Genomic DNA, 23,756 nt, shown 5'->3' on the forward strand with positions numbered 1-23,756 from the left:
AGAAACTAGTCAATCTGCAGCTTTGACAGATAATAATTAAAATAAGGGGGTTTGAATGACAGAGAATGTTGGGGGGTGAGAGACAACAGTGTGGTTACACTCAGACTCATGCCAGGGGGAAGGGGTCAAATTCCTGCTCAGTAATGGATATTCACTGAGTGATCTTGGCCAAGTCATACTCAGCCACCCTAAGAAGGTGGTCATGACAAACCCCTCTGAACAAATTCCCCCAAGAAAAGCTTGTGATAGCCTAGCTATAAGTTAGAACCAACTTGAGGGTGCATAATAAACAACAAAACTGCAAAGAGCTGGCAGGAATCATGCTGGTCCTTTTTGAGACCTTAGATAGTAGACATAGCTCTACTGTGGCCACACTTCTGTTTTATTTTTATTTTTTAATTAGCTATTGGTGCTTTTTATGTGTCTTCAAGACTGCAATTTATGGTGAATCTGCCATAGTGTTTTGGGCTTCTATGGAACAGCAGGGATTTCTTAGTGCTAGTTTGTTGTTATATACCCTCAAGTCATATCCACTTATGTTGACTCCAACATAAATCTATTGTAGGACTTTCTTGAGAAAGTTATTCAAAGGAGGTTGCCATTGTCTGAACAGCAGAGAGGTGACTAGCCCTAGGTCCCTGTGGGTTTCTATGGCTGAGAAAGAATTGAACTCTTGTCTCTAAGGACCTCATCACATGAAGGTCCTTAATGTGGGAGACAGTGGGGGGATCTGTGGGGCAGCGGGGTGAATCCATTGCCCAGCGCTCTGCATCACCCACTTGCCCAGCATACACCAAAAAAGTACCTTTCTGGCATGCTCCTGTGCTGTCCCCATGATTTCCAATCTGAACATGAATAGTTTTGTGTTCGTAATTCCCCGTCGCAGAACACTTCGCCAAAGCAGCCATCACGGAGCTCCACCTGAAGTACCTGCACGTCATATGATGAGATCTGGTGGGCTCTGTGCTGCCTGTGTTGGTGAAGTGTTCTAGGATGGGGAATTTGCCAAATTTGATGAGGTCCTAAGATCTTAATCCAAAACACAAACTACTAAACCATGCCATCTATCCTGACTGCTATTACAGCACCCAAATCCGTACACTACACTAGCTCTTTATTTTTACTTTTTAAAAATTTCTAAAATGTGTCCCTCACACTACCAAAAATGTATAATGAAATCCCAATTAATAATTATGAAATTCATTGAAATTGAAAAATTGAAATTTTTTGTTTTGTTTTGACCCCTACTTCCAAAAAAATATTGAAGTAAAGGATAAATAATGTATTAAGAGTATGATTACCTACAGACTACATTTACTATGCTGTATAATTGTTGAACTGCATTTCAAAGATTTAATTGGGATGAGAGGGTATGCTAAACTAGAGCCACTGAATCAAAGGGAATTTGATAAATCAACAGTTAAATAATCTCCATTGATTCAACAGGTCTACTCTACTTGAGATGAAAATTGGATTTAAGTTCTAATCTTTAAGGTGCTGCAGGGCTCCATTGATTTTGTACACATGTTAATCACATAAGCCATTAAACTATTAACAGAGTAGTCTAAACTGATCACGATGGTTAAGGAACATTCCCACCACCCTTTAACAACTGAATTGTAAAATGTATTCCAAAAACTCTCTCACATGCTTTCTTCCTAATCTGACCAGGTACATATAGCTCACCTGTATCAGAAACTCCTGAATAGCCAACAATTGTTATGCCAAGGCTCTGCCCATCCTTTTTAGTCAGCTGAACTTCATGAATTTCATTTTCCTGGGAAAGAAAGGCATTGTGTACATTCAAATTATGTTAGAATGTAAAGTTAAATCATTTTACCAGTTCCTATTAGAGCAAGGCCATTGAAATTACTGGGGTTAAATACATAATGACCTCCATATCTACAGAACTGATGTACCTGGTTTCACTTAGCCATGATTTCACTTATTCATTTAGGGCTTCCTGTACAAGTTATACCTCATTCTTTGTGCCTCCATTGTTCACCCCGTTGAAAATAATAGAGTTCTCTATTATCTGCAGTTTCACATATCCACACAAATTTTGGTAACTTATCCCCCACAGATATGGAGATCGTACAATATTGACAAACTATTCAGTAGTAGTTTGGTTGAATGAGTCTACTGTAGTGGCACAAAAAATAGCACTGAGGCCTCAAAAGATGAAACATTAGTCTTCACTTGCACAGCTTCTGCTGAGAACTCACATAATTCATCATCTGACTGGCCATCCCTTCAGTTCAAAAGACCTAAGGTTTTATAAAGTTCTATATCAACACCAGGTCACAAAGCATTATTTTCATAGTTTCAGTGTCTGCAACACTGAAATAGTTTGTTCGAAAGGCTTGGCACTGCAACAGTATTGGCCCATAGCAGATGGCCAAAGAAGGGAAATTATCAGGAATGATTTCAAAGATATAGTTTCCCTAGATAAAACTGAAGTGGTAGATATAAATGTTCTTTAACATCTCAAAAAGGCACCTACAGATTGCTCTGCAGAAACAAACAAAGGTAAGATAAGCAACAAAAGCAATGCTTACTTTATTTATACCAGGGACAACATAAATTGAGATGTACAAAGAGAAAAGCATAAAATATTCACTATTAAAAGATCTTTAAAAATAATGCCTGGAATCCTGTCGAGGAGTTACAAATGCATAGTACTACATACTGAATCCTGTCCTGATACTCCCAATGCCCACATCCAGGACAGCAGCCGATTGATGGGAGTTTGTTCCCTTATCAGCAGGGAAGCAGCAAACTGACATTTTCATCCCCCCCCCCCCCCCAGTGACCACTGGTATGACAGGCAGAAGCAGGACCCCATACAATCTTCCCTTCTGCTGGAGAGGAGGGGACCATTGGGCAGCTGCTTTGCAATCAACAAGGAGAAGAGACTCCCATCAACTGCAGCTGCTGCTGCTGCTGCTGCTAAGTAAATTGATATTGCAGTCCCTAACTTTCATTAAACTAGGGGCTATGTAGAGATCATGAATAAATAGTTTCGAGTGCATAACTCTAGGTGGCTGACACTATTAGTCTAACCTTTTAGAGTAAAGCAATAATGCAATTCAAGTAGAAAATAGATCTTCACTCTAGAGCTATCTACTGAATGTGAACTATAGTTTCTATCAGTCAGCATGACCAATGATCATAGCTAAGACAGGGTTACAACAAAAATCATTTGAAGGACATGAAGTGCTGGTTCTTAATATTATGGGCTAAAATAAAACAACCCTGTTTCACTGTACAGTATATACAGTAGAGTCTCACTTATCCAAGCTAAACGGGCTGGCAGAAGCTTGGATAAGCAAATAATTTGGATAATAAGGTGAGCTGGAATACAGCAGAATAGGCTTGCTGCTTGGAAGGCTGGGTACTTGCATTCTAGGGGAATGGTTTTTTGGCCAATCTGAATTGCACTGAATAGCCTCGGTGCTTCAAAGCCTGGCCGCTTTCTATATAGGGGCATCCTTCCTTGGGCAGGTTGAATGGGATGGAGTAGCATCGTGGCTTCAAAACTTGAGGGTTTTCTATCTAGGGGAAATCTTGGTTGGCCAGGATGAACAGCACTGAATAGCCTTGCTGCTTGCAAGCCTGGCTGCTTTCTACCTTGTGGAATTCTTGGTTGGCCAGGTTCAATAGCAATGAATAGTCTCCATGCAGCAAGTATGAATGCTGCAGTTAGTCATCTTGATTAGCATTTAATGACCTTGCAGCTTCAAAGCCTGGCTGCTTCCTGCCTGGGGAAATCCTTTGTTGGGAGGTGTTAGCTGGCCCTGGTTGTTTCCTTTCTGGAATTCCCCTGTTTTCAGAGTGTTGCTCTCTATTTACTGTCCTGATTTTAGAGATTATATTGTTCTGTATTATTATACCACAGTAATTATTATATATTATATTTATAATCTTATATTATCTGCTTAGAACTGGATTATATGGAACCTGTTCTACACAACTGTATGAAATCCACACTGAACTGGATTATATGGCAGTGTGGACTCAAGATAATCCAGTTCAAAGCAGATACTGTGGATTATCCTGCCTTGGCATTCTGGGTTACATAGGAGTGTGGTAGGGCCTTGAGTCTACACTGCCATATAATCCAGTTCAAATCAGATAATCTGTATTTTATAGGCAGTGTGGAAGAGGCCTGAGTGAAGAAGCCCTGAGCTCCATTGTGGCTGAGTGGGTTGTTAGGAGACGAAGTGGGCGGAGCCTACCCTTCTAACTGGCAGCTAGGGAAAAAACAGCTTTTTCTGGTCCTCTAATTTGGACTTTATTTTTCTAGGGTTTTTTTTTTGTTTGAAAGACATATTTTAGATGACTGTCTTTTGTGGTGAAATTTGCTGTGATTTGGTTCAGTGGTTTTGCTGTTTACTCCACAGTAAAACACACATTACATTTATATATATATAGATTAAAACAGAATCAAACATTATTGTATGAATTAAAAAACAGTTAAAATCCTTAGCTACAGAGCTAATCCTGATAATTTAAGAAGCCTTTAGGAACCACCAGATCTATGCACACTTAGAAACAAGTTATAGTAACATAAATCATACTGAATCATGGCAATTTGTGGTGGTGTTATATAGAGCAGCAAATGTCACCCCGGGTCCCCAGTTCAAAGAGACAGTAGCCAAATTAATTGTCTTTCCAAGTATTAAGAACATTGCTGTTGTTACTATTATGGTAAAAAAAAATCTGACTTTTTGTGACCTTAAAATCACCTGCTAGTAGGGGTTGCCTACTTCACAATGCCTAAAAGGGGGGCTGGCTCTGCTCTCTTTATAAAGCCCTAGTTTAGTGCACCTTTTGATGAGGACAAAAAGAAGCAAGCAGACAGAAAAACCACATTACATGAAAAAAAAATTCCACACCTGCATCTTTAAAAAGCTCAGTAGAAACAGATGTAATGCCAGATGTAAGCTTTGCTTACATTTCAAGACTTCCTAAATACTTTCAGTAGCATTAATTTTAATCACTGAAAACTGAGAAATGCTTTAGTTTCAACAGAACAGTTTCATATGACCAAAGCTGAAATAACATGTTAAAGAAGCATTTCAGCAGATGACATAGTCATGTAGAGTAAAGGAATTTAGTACATTTCTGTTTCTATTCCTGAACATTTGAAACAGAAAAAGAGAATTCCATATCAAGTTCTCATCTCTATTGATGGATGAATTTCTAAATAAAGAGTTTAACACTGTGAGGAATTATTATTTTAATTGCATTTGGAAGTTTGAATTAAGAAATTAGGTGTGAAGACTTTTCATAATACTTATATGGATTTGATATTAATTCATAGCAAATATATAAAGTACGAAGATACTCACAGTGTCAAATTGCCCATCTCGGAAAAATGTTGGTGCAGCAACAGGTTGGGCAGCAGGAGTTGGTGGCGTTACGGTTATTTCGCTAGAGGGATCCCTGGCAACCACCATCTTAACACAGTTTCCGCAGTTTCTCAAGACTTGAGCAACCTGTTCACTGGTCATTCCTTGTACATTAGTCCCACCAATTTCCAAGATGTGATCACCAGTTCTGAGTCTGCCATCCTTCATGCATGCAATATAGTTTTAAAATTATAAATTAACAATTACAATAAATTCCATTTTTTTCTAAATTACAATGAGACGACATGTCATCAAATCAAAAACCATGCAGCATTAAAGGTTATTCAAGGCAAGAATCAAATATCTATTTCCTTTTAAAATATATTAGAAAAATAAGCTAGAATTGGTTTGGAATATTAGATCCCCATTAATTCACAATGGAAAATACCAAATTTTGATGGTTTTTATTTTATAGGAAAAAAACTGGTAAAGAAAAGTGCTTCAGCTTCACAAATTCCTATCAGGAAATGGGGCAATAAGTAGAAAAAGAATTACATTTTATAACCAAATTTTATATCCAAAACAGACTTGCTTCAAGGGTAAAACCCTTAGCATACTCAGAGCAGAACCAATGAACCCATTAAAGCCTTATATAGAGTTACTTCTATAATGGCTACTTCACAAGTCTAGAAAGTTCAGTCAAAAAATCAGTCCCAAAATTGAATTATCCATATGTCAAAGTAAGTACTGTGCCTTAACTCCCATTTAAAAAGGAACCACCTTCTTCTCTGGGTAGAGTAGTGAAAGGCAAGAGCTTAGTCTACCTGGAAGAATCTAAAAGAAGCACCAAGTGCCTTTACTTTCTCTGCTGTGGTGCCACTTCTGGTTTTTTTAAAATACTTGGGTGGGAAAATTATGGAGAGTCTCTGGTGCTTCCCATCAAAGAAGCGTTTAAAAGGTAGAGTAGGCTGGTACTTCTTTTTAGGTTATCTTTAGATGGACTAAGCTCTCTCCTTTTGCAACTCAGCTCAGAAAAGAGGCTCTCTTTTTGATGAGTTAATGTTGTACTTTCACTTATATTAAAAAAGGGCCATCCCCTTATTCAGAGTAGCAAAAGACCCTTTTGAATGTCTGGATGGGAAAATGGCAGTGAATACAACCTGGGCTTTTAAGGGCAACATTGCTGTTTTTCCCTCTCTGCAAAATAATCCTTGAATTATCCATGGGTCATGTCACAATCCATAATCCGGGCCTCAAAACCTGTCCTTGACTTATACATGAGATCGATTTATACACAAATACACAGTACTCCAGGGAACTCTGAAGTAATTTTATTACAACACAGATTATCTCTTGGGAGAAACACCAACAGGAACAAGTCTTCAGACACTTTGTGTGTGTGTGGGGGGGGGGGGGGCAATATCTCAGCCATGCATAAGAAGTCAACCTTGCATCCACAAATGGATAACAAAATGATTGACCTGCATTTAGAATTAGAAGTTAACTTTCTGGTTTCTCCCAGGATTGTATTTCTGATGTGGGACAGATGTTACATTTCAGAGTCTACCTGTGAAATGTGCTCACATAAGTCCACTCATGCATGGGCACGTTGCTGAAGTAGGCACTGATTTGAGAACAGCGCTTCTGACATTCAACTGCAAGTATGAAGGAACTGTCCACATAAGTGTTTATTTGAATAAGTAAGCCCTGCAGAAAGTAATATTTGCACTGGCTTTTGAGTAATAGATTCTTAAGATTTTGTTTCAACATTTCCTAGCATTACTTCTATTTTATCCTGTACCCCTATTCTTGATCACTCTAGACTGTTGTAAATTAAGAAAGTATGACATATTATTTTGAATGCCAAAACATTTTGTTCCCTATAGCAAAACAGGTGTTCCAAAGACATAAGTATAAAAGCATTCATTATACCAGGCAGCTTTGCAACAACGGCTGAAGAGCCAATATTAGAATTTCAGATCTCTCTAACACTCCAACTTCCATTTATATTATGAATTGGAACACTTCCTATTCTGGACATTAACATTATTTTTAATAAAATAAAACAGGAATCACTTTGTATCTACAAGGTTAAAGACAGCAATTTTATTTAACTTTTCTTTTCTTTACAAATGCACAAGTAATTTTAGTGCCAGGTGAGACATGATATATAACAACAAAGAGACTCAGAATTTCTTATGACTACTACATCCCTAAGCAGACTTGTGCACCTAAAAATACACAATTCAAAATGTAGTTCAGCTGCAACTTGGGATCAAATTCTGGTATCAGAAAACAACTGTACACCATGGAGAGTGAGAAGGGAAAAAAAGAGGGAAGTATGCATATAAGCTCATGAAGTGAACATAAAGTGGAAAACCATGGCTGGGCATTACATATAAATGCAGCTTTTGTGTTGCAACCTTTCTGCACTTGTGTATAACCATGAAAACATTGCTTAACCGTTGCCCAAAAAGTACGCACATTTTTAGTATGCCCCTATCTGCTATGAATCGAGACATATTTGAGACACATGATGCAGAATGACATTTAATTACCTTGGTTTTGTACACTGTATTAGATAATATGAGTAATCTTTCACTGTTATATGCAGATTCATTATTCTGCCATGAACTATTTGGCTACTGTAAACATCCTGTGCATAACTGCCTTCTGAGAGTGGATGCAGGATAGGTGATCAGAAAAGGAAGAACTGGAGTGCATAGTAGGTAGAACTGTAGTAGATACTATTTTACTTGATTCTCAGTTCATTCTACTCATTGCTGACATATCTGGGCTTGTGAATGTGACAAGTATGCTATGTACATTGCACGTATATTGCACAAACTGGGGTGGATAATATACATACATTTGCTAATTGTAGCAGGAAAGAAGAGTGGAAAATGTAGGTATAGGAAATATCCCATCTTCCACCCATGCTTCTCCTTCTACAGTCTAGAGAGGCCGGACTGAGCTAGACCCAGTAAAACAGGTGAAATTCTAGTGAGCTACATTAATTATCACAATTATACAGTAGAATAATAATCCCATACGTATGAAATCCATATTAGTGTTTCACTTATCTACAACTGGGGGAAAGTAATCTAGGATTCTTTTAGGTCATCTAGGAGATTCTATAGTATGCTTCCCCTGGAAATTACCATACAGTTGCATTGGAGGACCTAGGAAATTCTGAAAACGGATGCTGCTTTAGGAGTCTCTAGATTGGGACTGGAACAGGGACTGAAGACAGCTAATGTAATGGCATTCAGTCGTATCTCTGATTTTAGGTAAGCGCTATCCAGCTGGGAACATATCTCATGCAAATACGGGGGCTTTATTGTACTCTAAATTTGTCTTAGAATTGCCAGCAAATCCATTTTATAAAAAGGACAAATTAACATAGTGTAATCAAATTACCTTATCTGCTAGTCCTCCAGGAACAATAGTTCTTACCACTACGCCAATTGATTTTCCTCCTACAATTCCAAAACCTAACCCTGAGCCGTCATTAATGAGCTCAACATCCTCAATGTGGCCCCAACTGATCTGAAAAAAGGGAAAACAAACATATGTTTATTATCACACATTTGGCAGTAATCAATTTACACACAACATGTGGAGTTTATAGTCCACATACAAAAAAACAGGTATTTTTACCACAATTTTCACCACTCTAAAACGCCTTCTTGGTGGCCAGATCATCTGGAATAAGTAGGACGGTAAAAAAGTGCATGACTTATGGCAGAAATTATAACGTAATACAGAACACAACAAGATTAAAAAGCATAGAATAGTGGGTCACATTTAGTGTGCACACCATATTTACACGCTGTTGAACTAGGACATGAATTACTATGCCAGGACCAGCAGAATTAGGAGGGGGAAGGGGCCATGTATTAGTTGGAGCTCCATGGAAAGACGGTGAATTCGAATTTTAAAGGACCAATATAAATCTGAGCTTCATCAGACTTGAATAAACCAAATAAATAAATTAAAATAAATAAAACAGCAATCAATGACACAAATTCCATTCCATATGATTTAGCAGAGTGTTCTCCAGACCATGAGAACTACTTAAACTTGAAGAAAGCTTTAGAACTCCTACTCGGAACCTGTGTTTGCATGTGATCAATCTTTCCAGTGCACATTCTTTAGTGGAAAAAAGCAATTCCCATTTTAATCATTAAAATTCTCAGAGCAACAGACATTGATTGTGCACTAAACAGTATCAGCAGTTTAAAAAACTAAATCAAAATAAATTGCACAATACCAGACCACTATAAAGGTTTCTTTCAAAATTATCCATTATTAGGGTTTTTTTAAATTTAAAAAATAACAAACTAGGACCAATGGAGATACATGACTCTATATTACGTGGAACTCTTCCCATGCAAAGAAAATGAGATGATTGATACAAATCCCCATCAATTATGTGAAATAGAGCTACATTGCTACCTGGGGTGGTTTGTTGGCTTGTTCTCCAGACTGTATGTAGTTTCCATAGGGTTCTGCATATAATTCAGCCATCTGGTCCATCAGCATAAACAAATGCCAGATAAGAGGCTGGTTCATTTGGGTGGGAGATGGATACCCTCTCTGGTCTGCCTAGGGAATGGGTACACTTCCAGCTGTGTTACCCCTTTTGCTTCGTCCACTCATGTAGCTGCACAAGGACATTTTTCTAACAGATTGCATCTGTTTCTGTTGATATGGTATTACTTATGTTGTATCACAACTTTGGGTAGTTTTGGAAAGGCACTAGATCTAGCCTAGATGGGGAGATGTGGCTAGCATGCCTGTGATCACCAATCTAGGGAGAGGCCATATGTTCAATCTGAGAGTGATGATTCCTATATAATTCACAGGTTATTGGAGAAACCACATGTACTTAATACCCATGTCAACCCCACTTCCTGTTATCTTCATGTTCTCCAAAAAGAACAACTGGACTATGCTGGATTGTCAGATGCCTGGATTTGATATCACATTCTGCCAAAGCAGCACCTATAACCACAAAAGTTGGGGCCTTTTGCACTCCAACAAGGTGCCTATGTACTTTCTTTCCCTGCACGTGACCCACTGTTTATCACTGCAAGGAGTGAATATCATCAACTTAGAAAAGGGAAGAACTTCCCTATATGATAGGGAATGCAGGTAAAAATTATTTCATGATATAGATCAGGGGTCCCCAAACTAAGGCCCGGGGGCCGGATGCGGCCCTCCAAGGTCATTTACCTGGCCCCCGCCCTTATTTATAATATAAAATTTTTATATCAGTTTTAATAATATAATATATTGTATATACTTATGATATTGATAATATTATCATTTTATACAATATAATACTAATTATAATACCATATAATAATATTTCTTATATGTTATATATTACATATAATATTACAGTATAGTGGTATAGTTCAATATAGTAATATATAATGCTAATATTGTGTTATGCTAATAATATAATATATTGTATGTACATTCAGCTGCTCTGAGTTCCCTTCGGGGTGAGAAGGGTGGGATATAAATGTAGTAAATAAACGTAGTAAATGAATAAATAAATAATTTTAGACTTAGACTCACCCTGAGTCTGAAATGACTTGAAGGCACACAACAACAACAACAATCCTAATTAACCTGACTATCTCATTGAAAGCCTGATAGGTTTATGATATAGATATAGATGATATAGATATTTATTTCATCATAATATAAAGCTTTATTTTTAATTTTTTGTCAGTAGTGAGGAGTTAAAGTTTAATTATGTAACAAAGCAGTAAGATAGGTGTAAAATAAAGCCAAATGTCCCATGTACTCTCTGCCAATTATTTGGTTTATCTTACTATGCCAGGTCACCAATTAGCATGGAAAAATATGAGATATGTTCATGGTTCATAAGGTTACTCCTCAAGTAGGAAACTTACAGAAAAAAAACACAATTTGAAATGATTCCAGAAATCTCATTAATAAATAACCAAATCCTAGAAGAGCATGAAAGGCCCCAGGCTTGTAACTATGAGATACACAAGTCACTCATTCCCATGTACAAATCTGGAAAGTTTTCTGTCCTCAGATTTGGTCTCAAGGAGGAATGATAAATAAGAAAAGAGTTGAACTAATTGGACAATACTAGTCATGAAGTGAAATCAAATCATGAAGCAACAGTTTTCCAAGACTCTTCCAAGAAAGGCTTACAAAAAGTTCCATACTTTCAATTCTGGAACATAAATCTTTCCCTGCATTTGTCTTGACTAGGCCATGATACATAACATCAAGCTTTTAACCTTTATTTCATTTTTTTAGGAGAGCTGGCTAAAGGGACTTAAAGTATATTATCACTTAAACAAATCCAATATCCATGTGAATTGGTGAGACAATTAAAAATATTCTCAAGCAATGATTGAGAGTTTATATTTATTATTATGTTTATTGTGATTATTAGTGGATTTATGAATAAAAGATGGACATAGCACAAAAATGATTATAATTTAGTACTGGCAATTAGCATCTCATTAGCACGTACTTGCATATTTACCAGCAGATTATATAATGCTACAGATGGCTTAAGAGCATGCAAATATTCCACACTGCTGTTTAATGCTACAAAATTAAATACGGTCAATTGATTTATTGTGTCTATTTTAGGCACTTCACATGATCACCACACATGATGCTGTTCCTGACACCCAAACAAAATACTGTGATTCATGTATACCTCATGTATACCTCTGTGATTCATGTATACCTCTACTACATATTCAGTTTGACTTACTTAGCTATGTATGTGGTATAGAGTTAAATTATTCAATAAAATCTTTAAAAAATGTAAAACCCTTATAACAATTCTAATAAAATTATAATCCAACTTACCATTGGAGGTAAATTAGCACTGCTTAAGGTGGCTGAGGTCTCACTGCTTCTCTGGGCCAGCTCTCTGGCCACAACCAAATGTAAGGAACCCATGGCTTGTTGGAGCAATGTTATTGCTTGCTGATGGGAAATGTTCTGATCCAATGGGGTATGATTAATGGCCAATATTTGGTCTTTTTCCTTTAACCGTTGATCCCTTCCATAAAACACCGAAGAAAATTTTAAAGTGCTGTAGCTATAACATAATAATTTTTCTAAAACAAAGCAGGTGTTGGGTGGCAGTAGGGGTTGACTACCACAGCAGTGGGTTTGCATGTCAAGCAGTATACCTTGCTTACATTTCACCTTCACTATTTGCTTCCTAAATGGGCTTTATGAAACTAAAAACAAACATGCCAAGAGCCTACATGGTTGAGAATAGAATAACCGTTCTCCATGTGGCACACTTACAACTCCTTTACTAGACATGCTGTTGTGATGCAACACACATACATGTGGCATTCCATTGCTGGCAGAAAGTGACACAAAATCAGAAAAGTGTTTAGCTATGCTTCCACAGCCAAACACATCATCCACCAAGATCCACTGGGATATGCTGGAGGTCTCACCCAGTTATGCCATCAGTCCACATCTGGCTACAGCCAGATACTTCTCTGATCCCTCCTGGTCACCTCTCCACTAGTTGGCCATTGAGGGGTGGAGAGCATTACAGCAAAACTGAGTAGAGGCTTGGATGGTTTCCGATATAAACTTTTGCAATGAGAAAAAGGACATACCGTATACAGCATATGTCACTGACAGGATGCCAGCCATTGTTTTATTTCAGAAGCTAAACAAGGTCAAGCCTGGTTAGTACTTGGGTAGGAGAAACGGCCAGGTAACAATAGCGCCGTTCAGACAAAGTTAAAGAGGGCTATTGCCCATCAGAGTGGACAATACTGAGTTGGATGGACCTTTGAATTAACTCATAAAGGTCACATCCTATGTTCTCAACAGCACCTCTCCGCACCTATATTATCAAAAATAACACTTTATAGTGATATTGAATTAGTCAGTTTGTGAGGTTTTTTGCATGTTCAAATCCAATCAAAATGCTAAGGTAGGCAATGATATAGAGCTGAACCTCTGCGTATCACCTTCCATAAGGAACCTGTTCTCTTCTTGTAAATGATGATTAAAATAAGGAAGACACAGCAAAATGCTTTGTGGTTTGATTTATCTCTGTGGCTCCAAGATTCAGTGTCTGGAAATATTGACATTATCCATGAACAATGTGAAAAAAAATCGTATGCTTCACCTGACTAGTGATATTATTATGAATCTTGATCAAACAAGACAAAAATCTCACCTGGCTGCTATGCTTCCTGGCTGAACTTCCTTGACAAAGATACCAGATTCTCCAACACTTTGGTTTTTAAGAGCAATCACACTAAATCCAAGGCCTCCACTGAATGGTTTCTCAATATTTATATATTCTATTTGCCTGCCCTAATAAACAGGAGAAATATTAAAATAATATTGAAATCTGTCTTTTACAATACAATACAATCACAAAGTACAATCAATTTTGATAGAAGTAAAGAATTTATATTTAAAAATAATTAAATAAAAATCCTCAAATGCTACAGACTTTTAAAGCTATTTTCATTCTTCGCTCATGCCATGACTATGTGCAGTATGTTGATTTCACTTCATTCAGAAAGGAATCTGAAGGCAAAACAAAAGTCAAAAATGCAGCACAAGGTGCTACCTTTTCTGAAGGAAGAAATAACACAGAGGTGTTATAACACATCAACTACCCAGAGCAGAAATATGAATTCAGAGGAATAACATTCAAACTGATTCCCTGGTCTTTAAGAACTGTAAGTCTATTCAGATATTTATGAACAAGACACAGGAGTCCTGCCATCCTACTCCTTCACCTGCCCTACACTGACACTAATGGAAGCTTTACATAAAAACATTCCTTCTTAAAGAGACTGGACTGTGAATGTCTCTGTTCCTTAAGCAATAGGAACATCCCATGCTATCAGTAAATCTATGCCAAAATCATTATAACCAGAAGCTCAATGTAATACAAGTCCTGTTCAGGTATTTGTAAATTACATCCCTAAAGGAATTGCACATGCTTACTCCATTATTTTACCTTTCCATGTTAGATAGGAAGAGCTAAAGACAGGTTACAACTGCACTGAGTTGAATCTCTCATTTGAAAAGAGGTTATAGTTACATGAAACTATTGCTCCAATTTGACATGCCACCGTGTGAACAAAATTATATTTTTAACACACCAATCGTGTTGAGTCTTTACCTTTGCCATTGTTTGAATTATCATATTAAAATCATTCATTCCAAGTTTTGGAATCCCAAGAGCCAACTGATTATTATCATTGGAAGTCATATAGCGGTTCCCATTAGCAAGAGACTGGCGGTCTGCGTCAAACACCAGCAAACCTCTTCTGGTGAAATCAAAATCCACTGAACGATTGGGAGGTAAATAAGTCAGCTGCAGATAGCAAGGGGAGACAATCACACAAAGCTATGTAACTGCAAGGAATGGCAGTAGCAAAAACAACTCTTCAATGTAGATGGATGTTTTAGCAAGAATAAATGACAGCAGCTTGTGCTATATGGTTAAACGTTAGTATTACTTATCTAACATGCACCATAAATCAATTGGCAACAGAACAAGTCACAACACTGATGGTTTATTATTTATCATAGGGACAGGCAAAAAACTCTGTAAACAAAGACTTATCCTTTAGCAGATATTGAAAGTAACAAGTTACTGCAACATGTTTCTTTTGGGAAAACAGCAATATAACAAAATTATATATGCATTATGCAATATATCAAATTTGGGTTATTTTGTGTATTAAGTATAAATATAACTGTGGTTATATTCAGGCTCACTTTTAAGGGTATTTTATGAGCTTTTTTAAACAGGAAGTTTGAGTTTTATCATTATAACGAGTAATAGAAACAGCTTACCTTTAAAACACTGTAATGACTTTTTAAGCTTAGTTCTTGACATAGTAAGAATATGCTTTACCTTCTTTTATATGTTTCTTTTGCATTCTTTTATTCAGACACATTTTATTTTGTGCTCTTTATTTTTCTACAGCAGGCCAGCTTTACACTTAAAAACAGAGTATTCTGCCAATTTCTCTAACCTTTGCCATGCAATTCAGCAAAATCAGGTATTATATATGGATTAGATTGCATCAGTGTCTTTTCGCCATATTCTTTTCAGGCCATTTTAAGTTTGGGGAATGACCTTTTTTAAAAAAAATTGAAGTAAATCAGAAGTGATACCCAGTGAGCTCCATGGGTCATTTGAGACTTAAACCTATGATGGTTGAATGAAAAGTAATGCCTCCACCTTCGTAACTCCTCAACAGATGGCAGTACTGGTATGTGGCAGGTACTGGCTTGTTCAGAAGACTCTCCTCTATAGTTCCATTTGGCAGGAAGCCTTAGCATTGAACAGTTGTGTTGTTACAGTGCGAAGTATGGAACCTGCGCAGACAGTCAGTCAATGCGACTTAAGCAATGTGCAGTCATTGAATTCGTGACAGGAGAAGGTGTCACCCCCAAGGAGATTCATCAGAGAATGCAAGCTGTTTATGGCGATTGTATTGATGTGAGTACTGTGCGTCATTGGGTAAATTTAAAGATGTTGAGGTGGGAACATCTGACCTGCGTGACAAACAAAGAGTTGGACATCCTCTGACAGCAACCACCGGATATCACAAGCAAAAGGTTGACAGATTGATTCAGGACAATTGTCATATCACTCAAAGAGAAATTTCAAGCATAATCAGCATTTTTCACAAGAAAGTGTGGGTCACATTATTGCCTTGCTTGGCTATTGGAAGATCTGTGCACAATGGGTACTGTGAGACGCTCGTTGCAGGAACAGAGTGTCGACTTCTTCTGTGATGGATTCAGAAAACTTGTTCATTGTTGGCAGAAATGTATCCAATTGTCTGGTGATTATGTGGAAAAGTGAATAGTGGTAGTTAAAGAGCACATTCTAAGGATTATTTCTGTGTTTGATTTATTAAAATATTCCCATCCAAACCCAAGTAATGAAGGTGGAGGCATTACTTTTCATTCAACCCTCGTAGATCTCCGAAGTATTATTCTTTCATTTAGACTGCACAACTTTTTCTCAAGATAGCATATTTCCAGTATTTTAACCTGGAGACTGGAGATAATACCATGAAGTTGCTTTCTTACAGAAAGAGGAGCTGTCATTTTGTCTTAATGGGCCAAATCCAAAATAGTCAACCACTTGTAGATCGCAGATGTCATCAACACAAATTAAAGTGTAAAATCAATGTCACTAACACAACCTAAACTATACATGTGTTCTCGACCATGAGAATGACAGAAGATGGAAATTCACCCAAGGCCAAAATGTCTTAAAGTGCAATAGTGCCAGCCATATGTACTTCAACAGTATGCCCCTCAAACAAACCCACTTGATACTTCTCATTTTGCAACTTACTTGTTCCTTGAGCTGCTTGATTGATTGCTGAAGAGTCAGCATGTGATTGAATAAGGGATTCTTAAGTGTATTATACAGAAAAGCCAGATTTTCACTGTGTGAAGTGTCTCCTCTCTCATGAAGTTTCATTAGCAGATGCTCCAGGATCTGCAGCACCTGCTGCTTATCTGTTGGATCCCAAAACATCACAGATGAAAACGCTGCTTAATACTACTTGATTTAGATAACATGATTGTTTTTAAAGGCACCTACCTGCAACGGGATTTTCTGGCATGATGGCTTGTTGTGTTGTTGATATCAAGAAAATCTGGATTTTAAAAGAAAAGTATGTGTTAGGTCTGGCTTTTCAACATTCTCCTTTGTAGAACAGAACTGAAAAACATGACTACATACTCGCCCTTTCAAGATCTACAGATGCTACATAAAGCCCCGTATTTCACAGGAAAGCACAATGTGACTGTGAAGGATAGGATACGGAACTACCATGTTTCACTGAGTAATAGTGAATATTACACCAAGTGTAATAGTCACAACCCCCCTTTTGGTTTTGGTTTGGTTTTTGTTTTTTTGTTTTCTTTGAGTAATAGCCATACCCTTGATTCATTGTCCCTAAGTATCCACTTCATTTGCTCCCTGGCTCACCCTCTGCCTTCCAGCTATGGGGCTTCACTTGCCTACTTTTGGACTCAGCCAAGTGAAGCGCTATTGCTGGAAAGGGGTACAATTTTTTACTGCACAATAATTACAACCCTTTTTACAGCCCCCAAGAGGATAAAAAGTATGACTATTATATAATGAAATACAGAATTGTCTTGTATAAAGTTTCCCTCACACTTATCAGGAGATGTGATTTTTTTAATGACCAAGAACGATTTCAGCTCAATGAATAACACTGTCTGAAAGAAACACCTCTCTAGGAATTTCAAGGTCCTTCATGGTCAGATGAAAGCTTACCATAGAATCATACTGGAGAACCTAAGTAGAGATTCCTAGAGATATTCTCCTAGAAATCTCTAGATCATTAATACTAATACTACTACTACTAATAATAATATATCTTGTTTGCTGTGTCATAAAATAATAATAATAATAACAACAACAACAACAACAACAACAACAACAACAACAACAATAAACCAGTGCAGGTGGTCCCAGTGGTGATCGGCACACTGGGTGCCATGCCAAAAGATCTCAGCCGGCATTTGGAAACAATAGACATTGACAAAATTACAATCTGCCAACTGCAAAAGGCCACCCTGCTGGAATCTGCACGCATCATCCGAAAATACATCACACAGTCCTAGACGCTTGGGAAGTGTTCGACTTGTGATTTTGTGATAAGAAATCCAGCATATCTATCTTCTTTGCTGTGTCATAATAAAATATTATAATAATAATAATAATAATAATAATAATAATAATAATAATAATAATAAGCTTTATTTGTATCCTGCCCCCTCTCCCCAAAGGGACTCGGGGCGGCTTACAACAAACAAAAAGTAAATAATATAATACAGACAGTATCCTTACTCCAGAACTTAACCACAGAGTCACACTGAAGGATCTTGAGCAGAGGTTCCAAAATCTTTTGGCCTACTGCCACCTTTTCAGAACAAAAAAAATTACTCAGCACCCCCTGGAACCTTCTTTAAGTGAACAAACAGAAAGATGCAAAGACAAATTTGCATTCTTTTATATATCTATATTTGTAGCTATGTCCTAAACATAGTTTAGAAATTTGTTTTAATTTTTTTTTTGTTATTAGACTAGCACCCACAACATCAGGTATAGAGTGGTTTTTCCACATGATGGCAAAAGGCAAACAAATTAAAATACTAATGAAACATACACTGAGTTTTGTCCTTTGTCCTGCATTAGATATATGTATTTGATATTAAATTGTCAACTATCAAACTAATTTATCAAGAAGTAGCATTACATGCACATATGCACATATTCGTGCAGATGCATGCTGGACTTCCTGATAATGCTTGACATTCTCATCTGTCAACACATGCTTGTTGAAACCTATCTGATCGGTTATAACTTGCATTATTTTGGAAAATAATCACTATGTTGTGTAACTATGTTGCATAACATATGAAACGTTTACAAATGGTTTTTCAAAATTCTCTTTCTGCTTCCATTGCCCCCTTATTTTCATCCAGTGCCACCAATTGTACCCTGGGCTACTACCACCCCCTTGGAGCCTTCCCATGACCCCAGGGGAAATATCACCCACTTTGGAAAACACTGATCTAGATATTCCTAGAGAGAACATTGTAATCAAATCAGTTAATAATCAAATCTGCAAAAGTCAAACCCACAAATGTAGAAGGTTGATTGTACTATGCCCCACAGCAACAACAATCACCTTTATGAGAACAACACATACATTAAGAGGTTGTACTTTGTCCTTCCAGTCAACCTTGAAGAAAAAAGGTCTTCATCTTCTAACACAGTTAAATAAATGGGTTAGGATTGCACTATGGGGGATTCAGGTCCCATGAAGTTCAGTGGGATTTACTCAAGTAAGTCTGTTTAGGATTGCAGCCCTAATCATTATTAAATTGTGGAGATTAATTTTAGTAAGCTCCACTACTTAGCAGAATGGTCCTTTGCACTCAAAATCACGCCAATCCAACATACACTTAATTGGAAACAAACTCTACAGAATGAGAGGATACATTCTACAGTTTCTTGCAGAATTTTCTAGTTACACAGTAGGCCTTGGCATTATTCATAACTAACTTACATTCAACTTATTTTAATGGTATTCACGGCATGTCTCTGAACATATTTGTTCAGAAATCTCATCAGGGCTAGTCCATGAGGTCATACATTTTTCACTAGAAGAGAACCGCTTGAGACATCACCCAACCCTTCTAAATTCACGTATAATGCTACATTTCATCTGATTGTAATATATTACTGAAGCATACCACTCACTCAATTGCATTTGGTGGGAATACGGGAGAAGGCTGCTCCCAGACTTTGGAAGTCCCTCCCAAGAGAAACCAGGATGGCTCCATCACTGCTTGCCTTACGCAAGCAGGTAAAGACCCTTCTGTGCCAGCAGGTATTTGGGGGAGGATAAGGGGTCTGCTGCTGGGGAGGCTGTGGGTGGGATTCAGGGGGAGGGGAAATTGTGAGCTTTAAATGCAATTGTAATTGTATTCTCACTGTTTTTAACCTAAATCCACACAGTACTATTTAATTGGGGTTTTTTAAAATGTCTATATTCGCTCTGTTTTAAACTGTGACCAAATAGTGTGGTTGTTAGCTGCCTTGAGTTCTCATGGAGGCAGGGTATAAATAAATGAATAAATAAAATAGGTGAGCATCTAAGCACACATGTGCACTCGCACACACACACATAGCAGGCTCCAGTAAGCTATCCAGAGAAAAGAGATTAGTCAGAGATAAGGCTGGGAAATACCCCCAAGGTGCTGGCTTGCTGAGAATAACAACAATGATGCCAGTTGTGATGCTAAATATTATGTTGTTGAGTGCCTTCAGTGATTTTTCACTTATGTAACCCTAAAACAAGCCTATCACAGGGTTTCTTGCCAATATTTGTTCAAAAAACATTTGAGGCAAAGGGACTGTAACTTCCTGAAGGGCAGGCAGTGGGTTTCTAAGGTTGAGCAGGGACTCAGACCCTGGTCTGTTGTGGGTGCTTGCCTGAAAATAAACATGTACTGTATAAAATGCCTCATTCATGGATCTATATTGCAGAGTCCTCAATTAAATGCACGTTTAAGTGGCAGATTCTACCAATATTGAAGAGCCTGAAATGTTAATCATGTAGTAGTAGTGTCTGACAGATAATGCATGTTATTTTTAATCTCTGGAAACACCTCAGCACTCCCTCTGCCTCTCTCTACCTAGAGCACTGCTTCTTAAACTGTGGGTCCTGACTCCAAATGTTGTCCGTAGACCACCAGTGGTCCCCAAGAACTAAAATATGGTCTGCGGCCTCACCGTTACTACATCGTTGCCCTTTTATGATGCCAAGGCAACAGGTATGTCGGGAGGGGAGAGGCAGACTACCCAGAAAAGGTGCGACAAGCCTCCTGACTGCTGCTTCTCCTCCTCCTCCTCCCTCTCCCTGAGTGGAGCCATTCCATGCAGCACCTGGAAGCAGGGGTGCCTTGGTGTCTTCATTTTTAGGCTTGTTCCTGCGGTTATTTGAGGTGCTGATTCAGAAAAATGCATTGGATAAACCACATCAGCTCTAGATTATTAAATATTGTTTTCTGTGGGCGAGCAGATGGCAACTACTGGATGGCAACTGGTCTCATGAAACCCTCTTATAGTGCTGAGGCTTATTAAATATGGTTTTCTGTGGGTGAGGAGATGATGGTTACTGGATGGCATACGTTCTGTATCAGAAACTAGAGCTGATGTAGTCTATCCAATGCAATTTTCTGAATTGTTACCCAAAATAATCAAACCAAATCTAAAGTTGACCAAAAGCTGATTGGCAACCCTTTTGGTACTAATGTTGGAGAGTGGTCCCTGGTCACAAAAAGGTTTGGAACCACTGGCTTATATCAATGTTGGGGTCATGAAATATCTGGCAACAGTGAGAGGTTTCTGAACACTACCCATTAACCTAAATCTGTCAACAACATGCAGTGTTTACAGCAGAGTCTGCATAAAATTCCACAATAAGAAAATCAGCCTGGCAAATGCTGCTTTATTGTCAGTAAATGTTTAATTTTATATCTATATACCTGGGGACACATCAGGCAGAAAAAGGTCACGAGTGGAAAAAAGTTCTAAGCAGCTCTGGTCTAAAGTTCCCAACAGCTTCAAAAACAAGCTGCTCCTTTTGGACAGATTTGCAAAACCAGTCCTGGCTGAAGCCGTCCAGTTAGTGGCTGGAAAGTTGCAGTCAAAATGAGGCTTCAGGTCTGGGCAGTTTTTCTGCGCGTGGGAGGACCTCGGGGCTAAAAAAAGAAAAGCCGCAAACTCCAAAGGCCAGCGAGCTTTGACGCCCCTGCCAAGAGTTTGGCAAAGCAAAAGCGGGGCGTCATTCCACGCAACGTAAACGGTTCAGGAAGCAGCGGGAGGGCGTTGGGTCAATGCCCTGGAGCTGCTGGAGAAGACGGCGGCTGCCCAGTGTGCCCATTACTCCCCAGTTGCCCCCTCCACGGCCCACTCAAGGGCGCAAGACCCAAGGGGCTCCCCTCTTTCCTTACCTGGTCCCCGGGAGGGGGGGAGGGGAGGGGGGAGGGCGTCTCTTCCCCGGGTGCCTTTGCCTCCTCCCAGATCTTGGCTGCCTCTCACCTGGGCGGAAGCCGGAGTCTGGAGTGGAGCCGCACCTCACCTGCCACACAGGAAGCCGACGCAAAGGGGAGTCGCTCCGGAGCGAAAGGAAGCCGAGCCCAGGACTCAGGGAAGGAGGAGAGGCGCTCCAGTTGAAGCCAGGGCTCCTGCGAGGAACACACTTCCTTGTCTAACCAGGAGAAGCTTCGAAAGACTTGCCAGGCAGAGGCAGGCAGAACTCTGATTTGTGTGTGTGTCTTCAAGTCGGCTGCCCATTTATAGAGTCGACTCCATTTCTCAGGCTGGATCTACACAGCCCTATATCCCAGGATCTGATCCCAGAGTATCTGCTTTGAACTGGATTGTATGAGTCTACATTGCCAGATAATCTGGGATATAAAGCAGTGTAGACCCAGCCTCAGAGGGGACTTGACCAGTTCTTTCCTCTGAAATACAGCCTACAGTGTTCGTAGTCTCCCATCCAAGGGCTAACCAGGGCCGCCCCTGCTTAGCTTCGAAGATCAGAGGAGATCCGCACCCCTAGTGGGGACAAATGGCAACCAGACCAAAACGGAAAGAGAAAATACCATGAAAGGGAGGGAAGGGTGAATCCAAAGAGAGAAACCAGAGCTGGTTGGTTTAGTCGCTTTGTTTGTGAAACCAGCAATGTGCTAAACGAAACTTGAAGACGTTCACAATCGCAAATTATGAGTCAGGGTTTATTTATTTTTGAATGTAAAATCGTTGGGCATCTATTTTTAAAATTATTTATTATCTATTTGTTTTTATTTCAGCCCTGTCTTTATCCCAAGTTGGCACCCAAAGCAGCTATAACCATTTCTATGAAGAAGGAAGGGGGGGGGGGGGAATAAAAGGAATGTGGCAGCATCATTAAGACCGAGACGCCTTCTACACTGCCATATAATCCAGATTATCAAACCAGATAATCCACATTATCTGCTTTGAACTGGACTACACGAGCTCTGAGATTATCAGGAGAGTCCCTCCTCTCGATCCCACCACTGTCACAAGTACGATTGGTAGGGACGAAAGAGAGGAGCTTTCTGGTGGTGGCCCCAAGGCTCTGGAACTCCCTCCCCAAGGAGGCATGTTTGGCTCCCCACATCGGCCTTCCGCTCCCAAGTGAAAACTTTCTTATGGAAGCAGGCCTTCCCCATTACATACAATAACAGCCATCTCAGCCAGTCAAGACTCATATGGCCAAAGACTTGGAGCTCTCAGAGCCCTTCCACACACACCTATATCCCAGAATATCAAGGCAGAAAATCCCACATTATCTGTGGGATAATCCAGTTCAAAGCAGATATTGTAGGATTTTCTGCCTTGATATTCTGGGGTATAGGGCTGTGTGGAAAGGCCCTGAGTCATTGGGTTAATGTTTTAACTTGTTAGGATAGCCCCAGTGTCCTGAAGCATAGGGTTTTTAATTGATATTGTAATTGTGGTTATTTTTATGTTTATTTACATTTATGTGACTTGTGGTTTATTCAATGTTTGGACTTATTGTTTATCTTGTCAGAAGCAAACCGAGGGTACAAGTTGTAATGTATTTGAAAACACAAAGTTAAAAATGTTGGATGAGTGGGATGACTGGGTGGATGGGGATGATTTTTTTTTCTATATTATGTAGTTGTCTTCTTTTTGTTTTTTGTATGTTGCTTTGAGTCCCATATGTGGGAGAAAAGCAGGACTAAAGTAAATAAAATAATAATTTTCTG

The 23,756-nt window shown here is 38.8% G+C and overlaps 1 protein-coding gene across 3 annotated transcripts in view; it reads right to left on the reverse strand.

Annotated features, from left to right (window-relative positions):
* Positions 1-22,223, reverse strand: part of patj (PATJ crumbs cell polarity complex component) — a 222,948-nt gene extending 200,725 nt beyond the window's left edge. The window contains exons 1-9 of one of the 3 annotated variants that reach the window (XM_008109348.3): positions 21,951-22,223; positions 16,996-17,050; positions 16,744-16,910; positions 14,542-14,736; positions 13,579-13,718; positions 12,231-12,426; positions 8,775-8,903; positions 5,355-5,576; positions 1,687-1,777 (exon numbers count right to left, since the gene is read on the reverse strand). In XM_008109348.3, the coding sequence (XP_008107555.2) occupies positions 1,687-1,777; positions 5,355-5,576; positions 8,775-8,903; positions 12,231-12,426; positions 13,579-13,718; positions 14,542-14,736; positions 16,744-16,910; positions 16,996-17,017 (1,162 nt within the window). In that variant the 5' untranslated portion in view covers positions 17,018-17,050; positions 21,951-22,223. Of the gene's footprint in view, positions 1-1,686; positions 1,778-5,354; positions 5,577-8,774; positions 8,904-12,230; positions 12,427-13,578; positions 13,719-14,541; positions 14,737-16,743; positions 16,911-16,995; positions 17,051-21,482; positions 21,747-21,950 lie in introns of those variants that run through there. The other 2 variants (XM_008109353.3, XM_062979565.1) reach the window with 2 other exon arrangements.
* Between the last annotated feature and the right edge of the window lie 1,533 nt (positions 22,224-23,756).

This window comes from Anolis carolinensis, chromosome 4 (assembly GCF_035594765.1).
Source record: "Anolis carolinensis isolate JA03-04 chromosome 4, rAnoCar3.1.pri, whole genome shotgun sequence".
In the NCBI taxonomy this organism is placed as follows: Eukaryota; Metazoa; Chordata; class Lepidosauria; order Squamata; family Dactyloidae; genus Anolis; species Anolis carolinensis.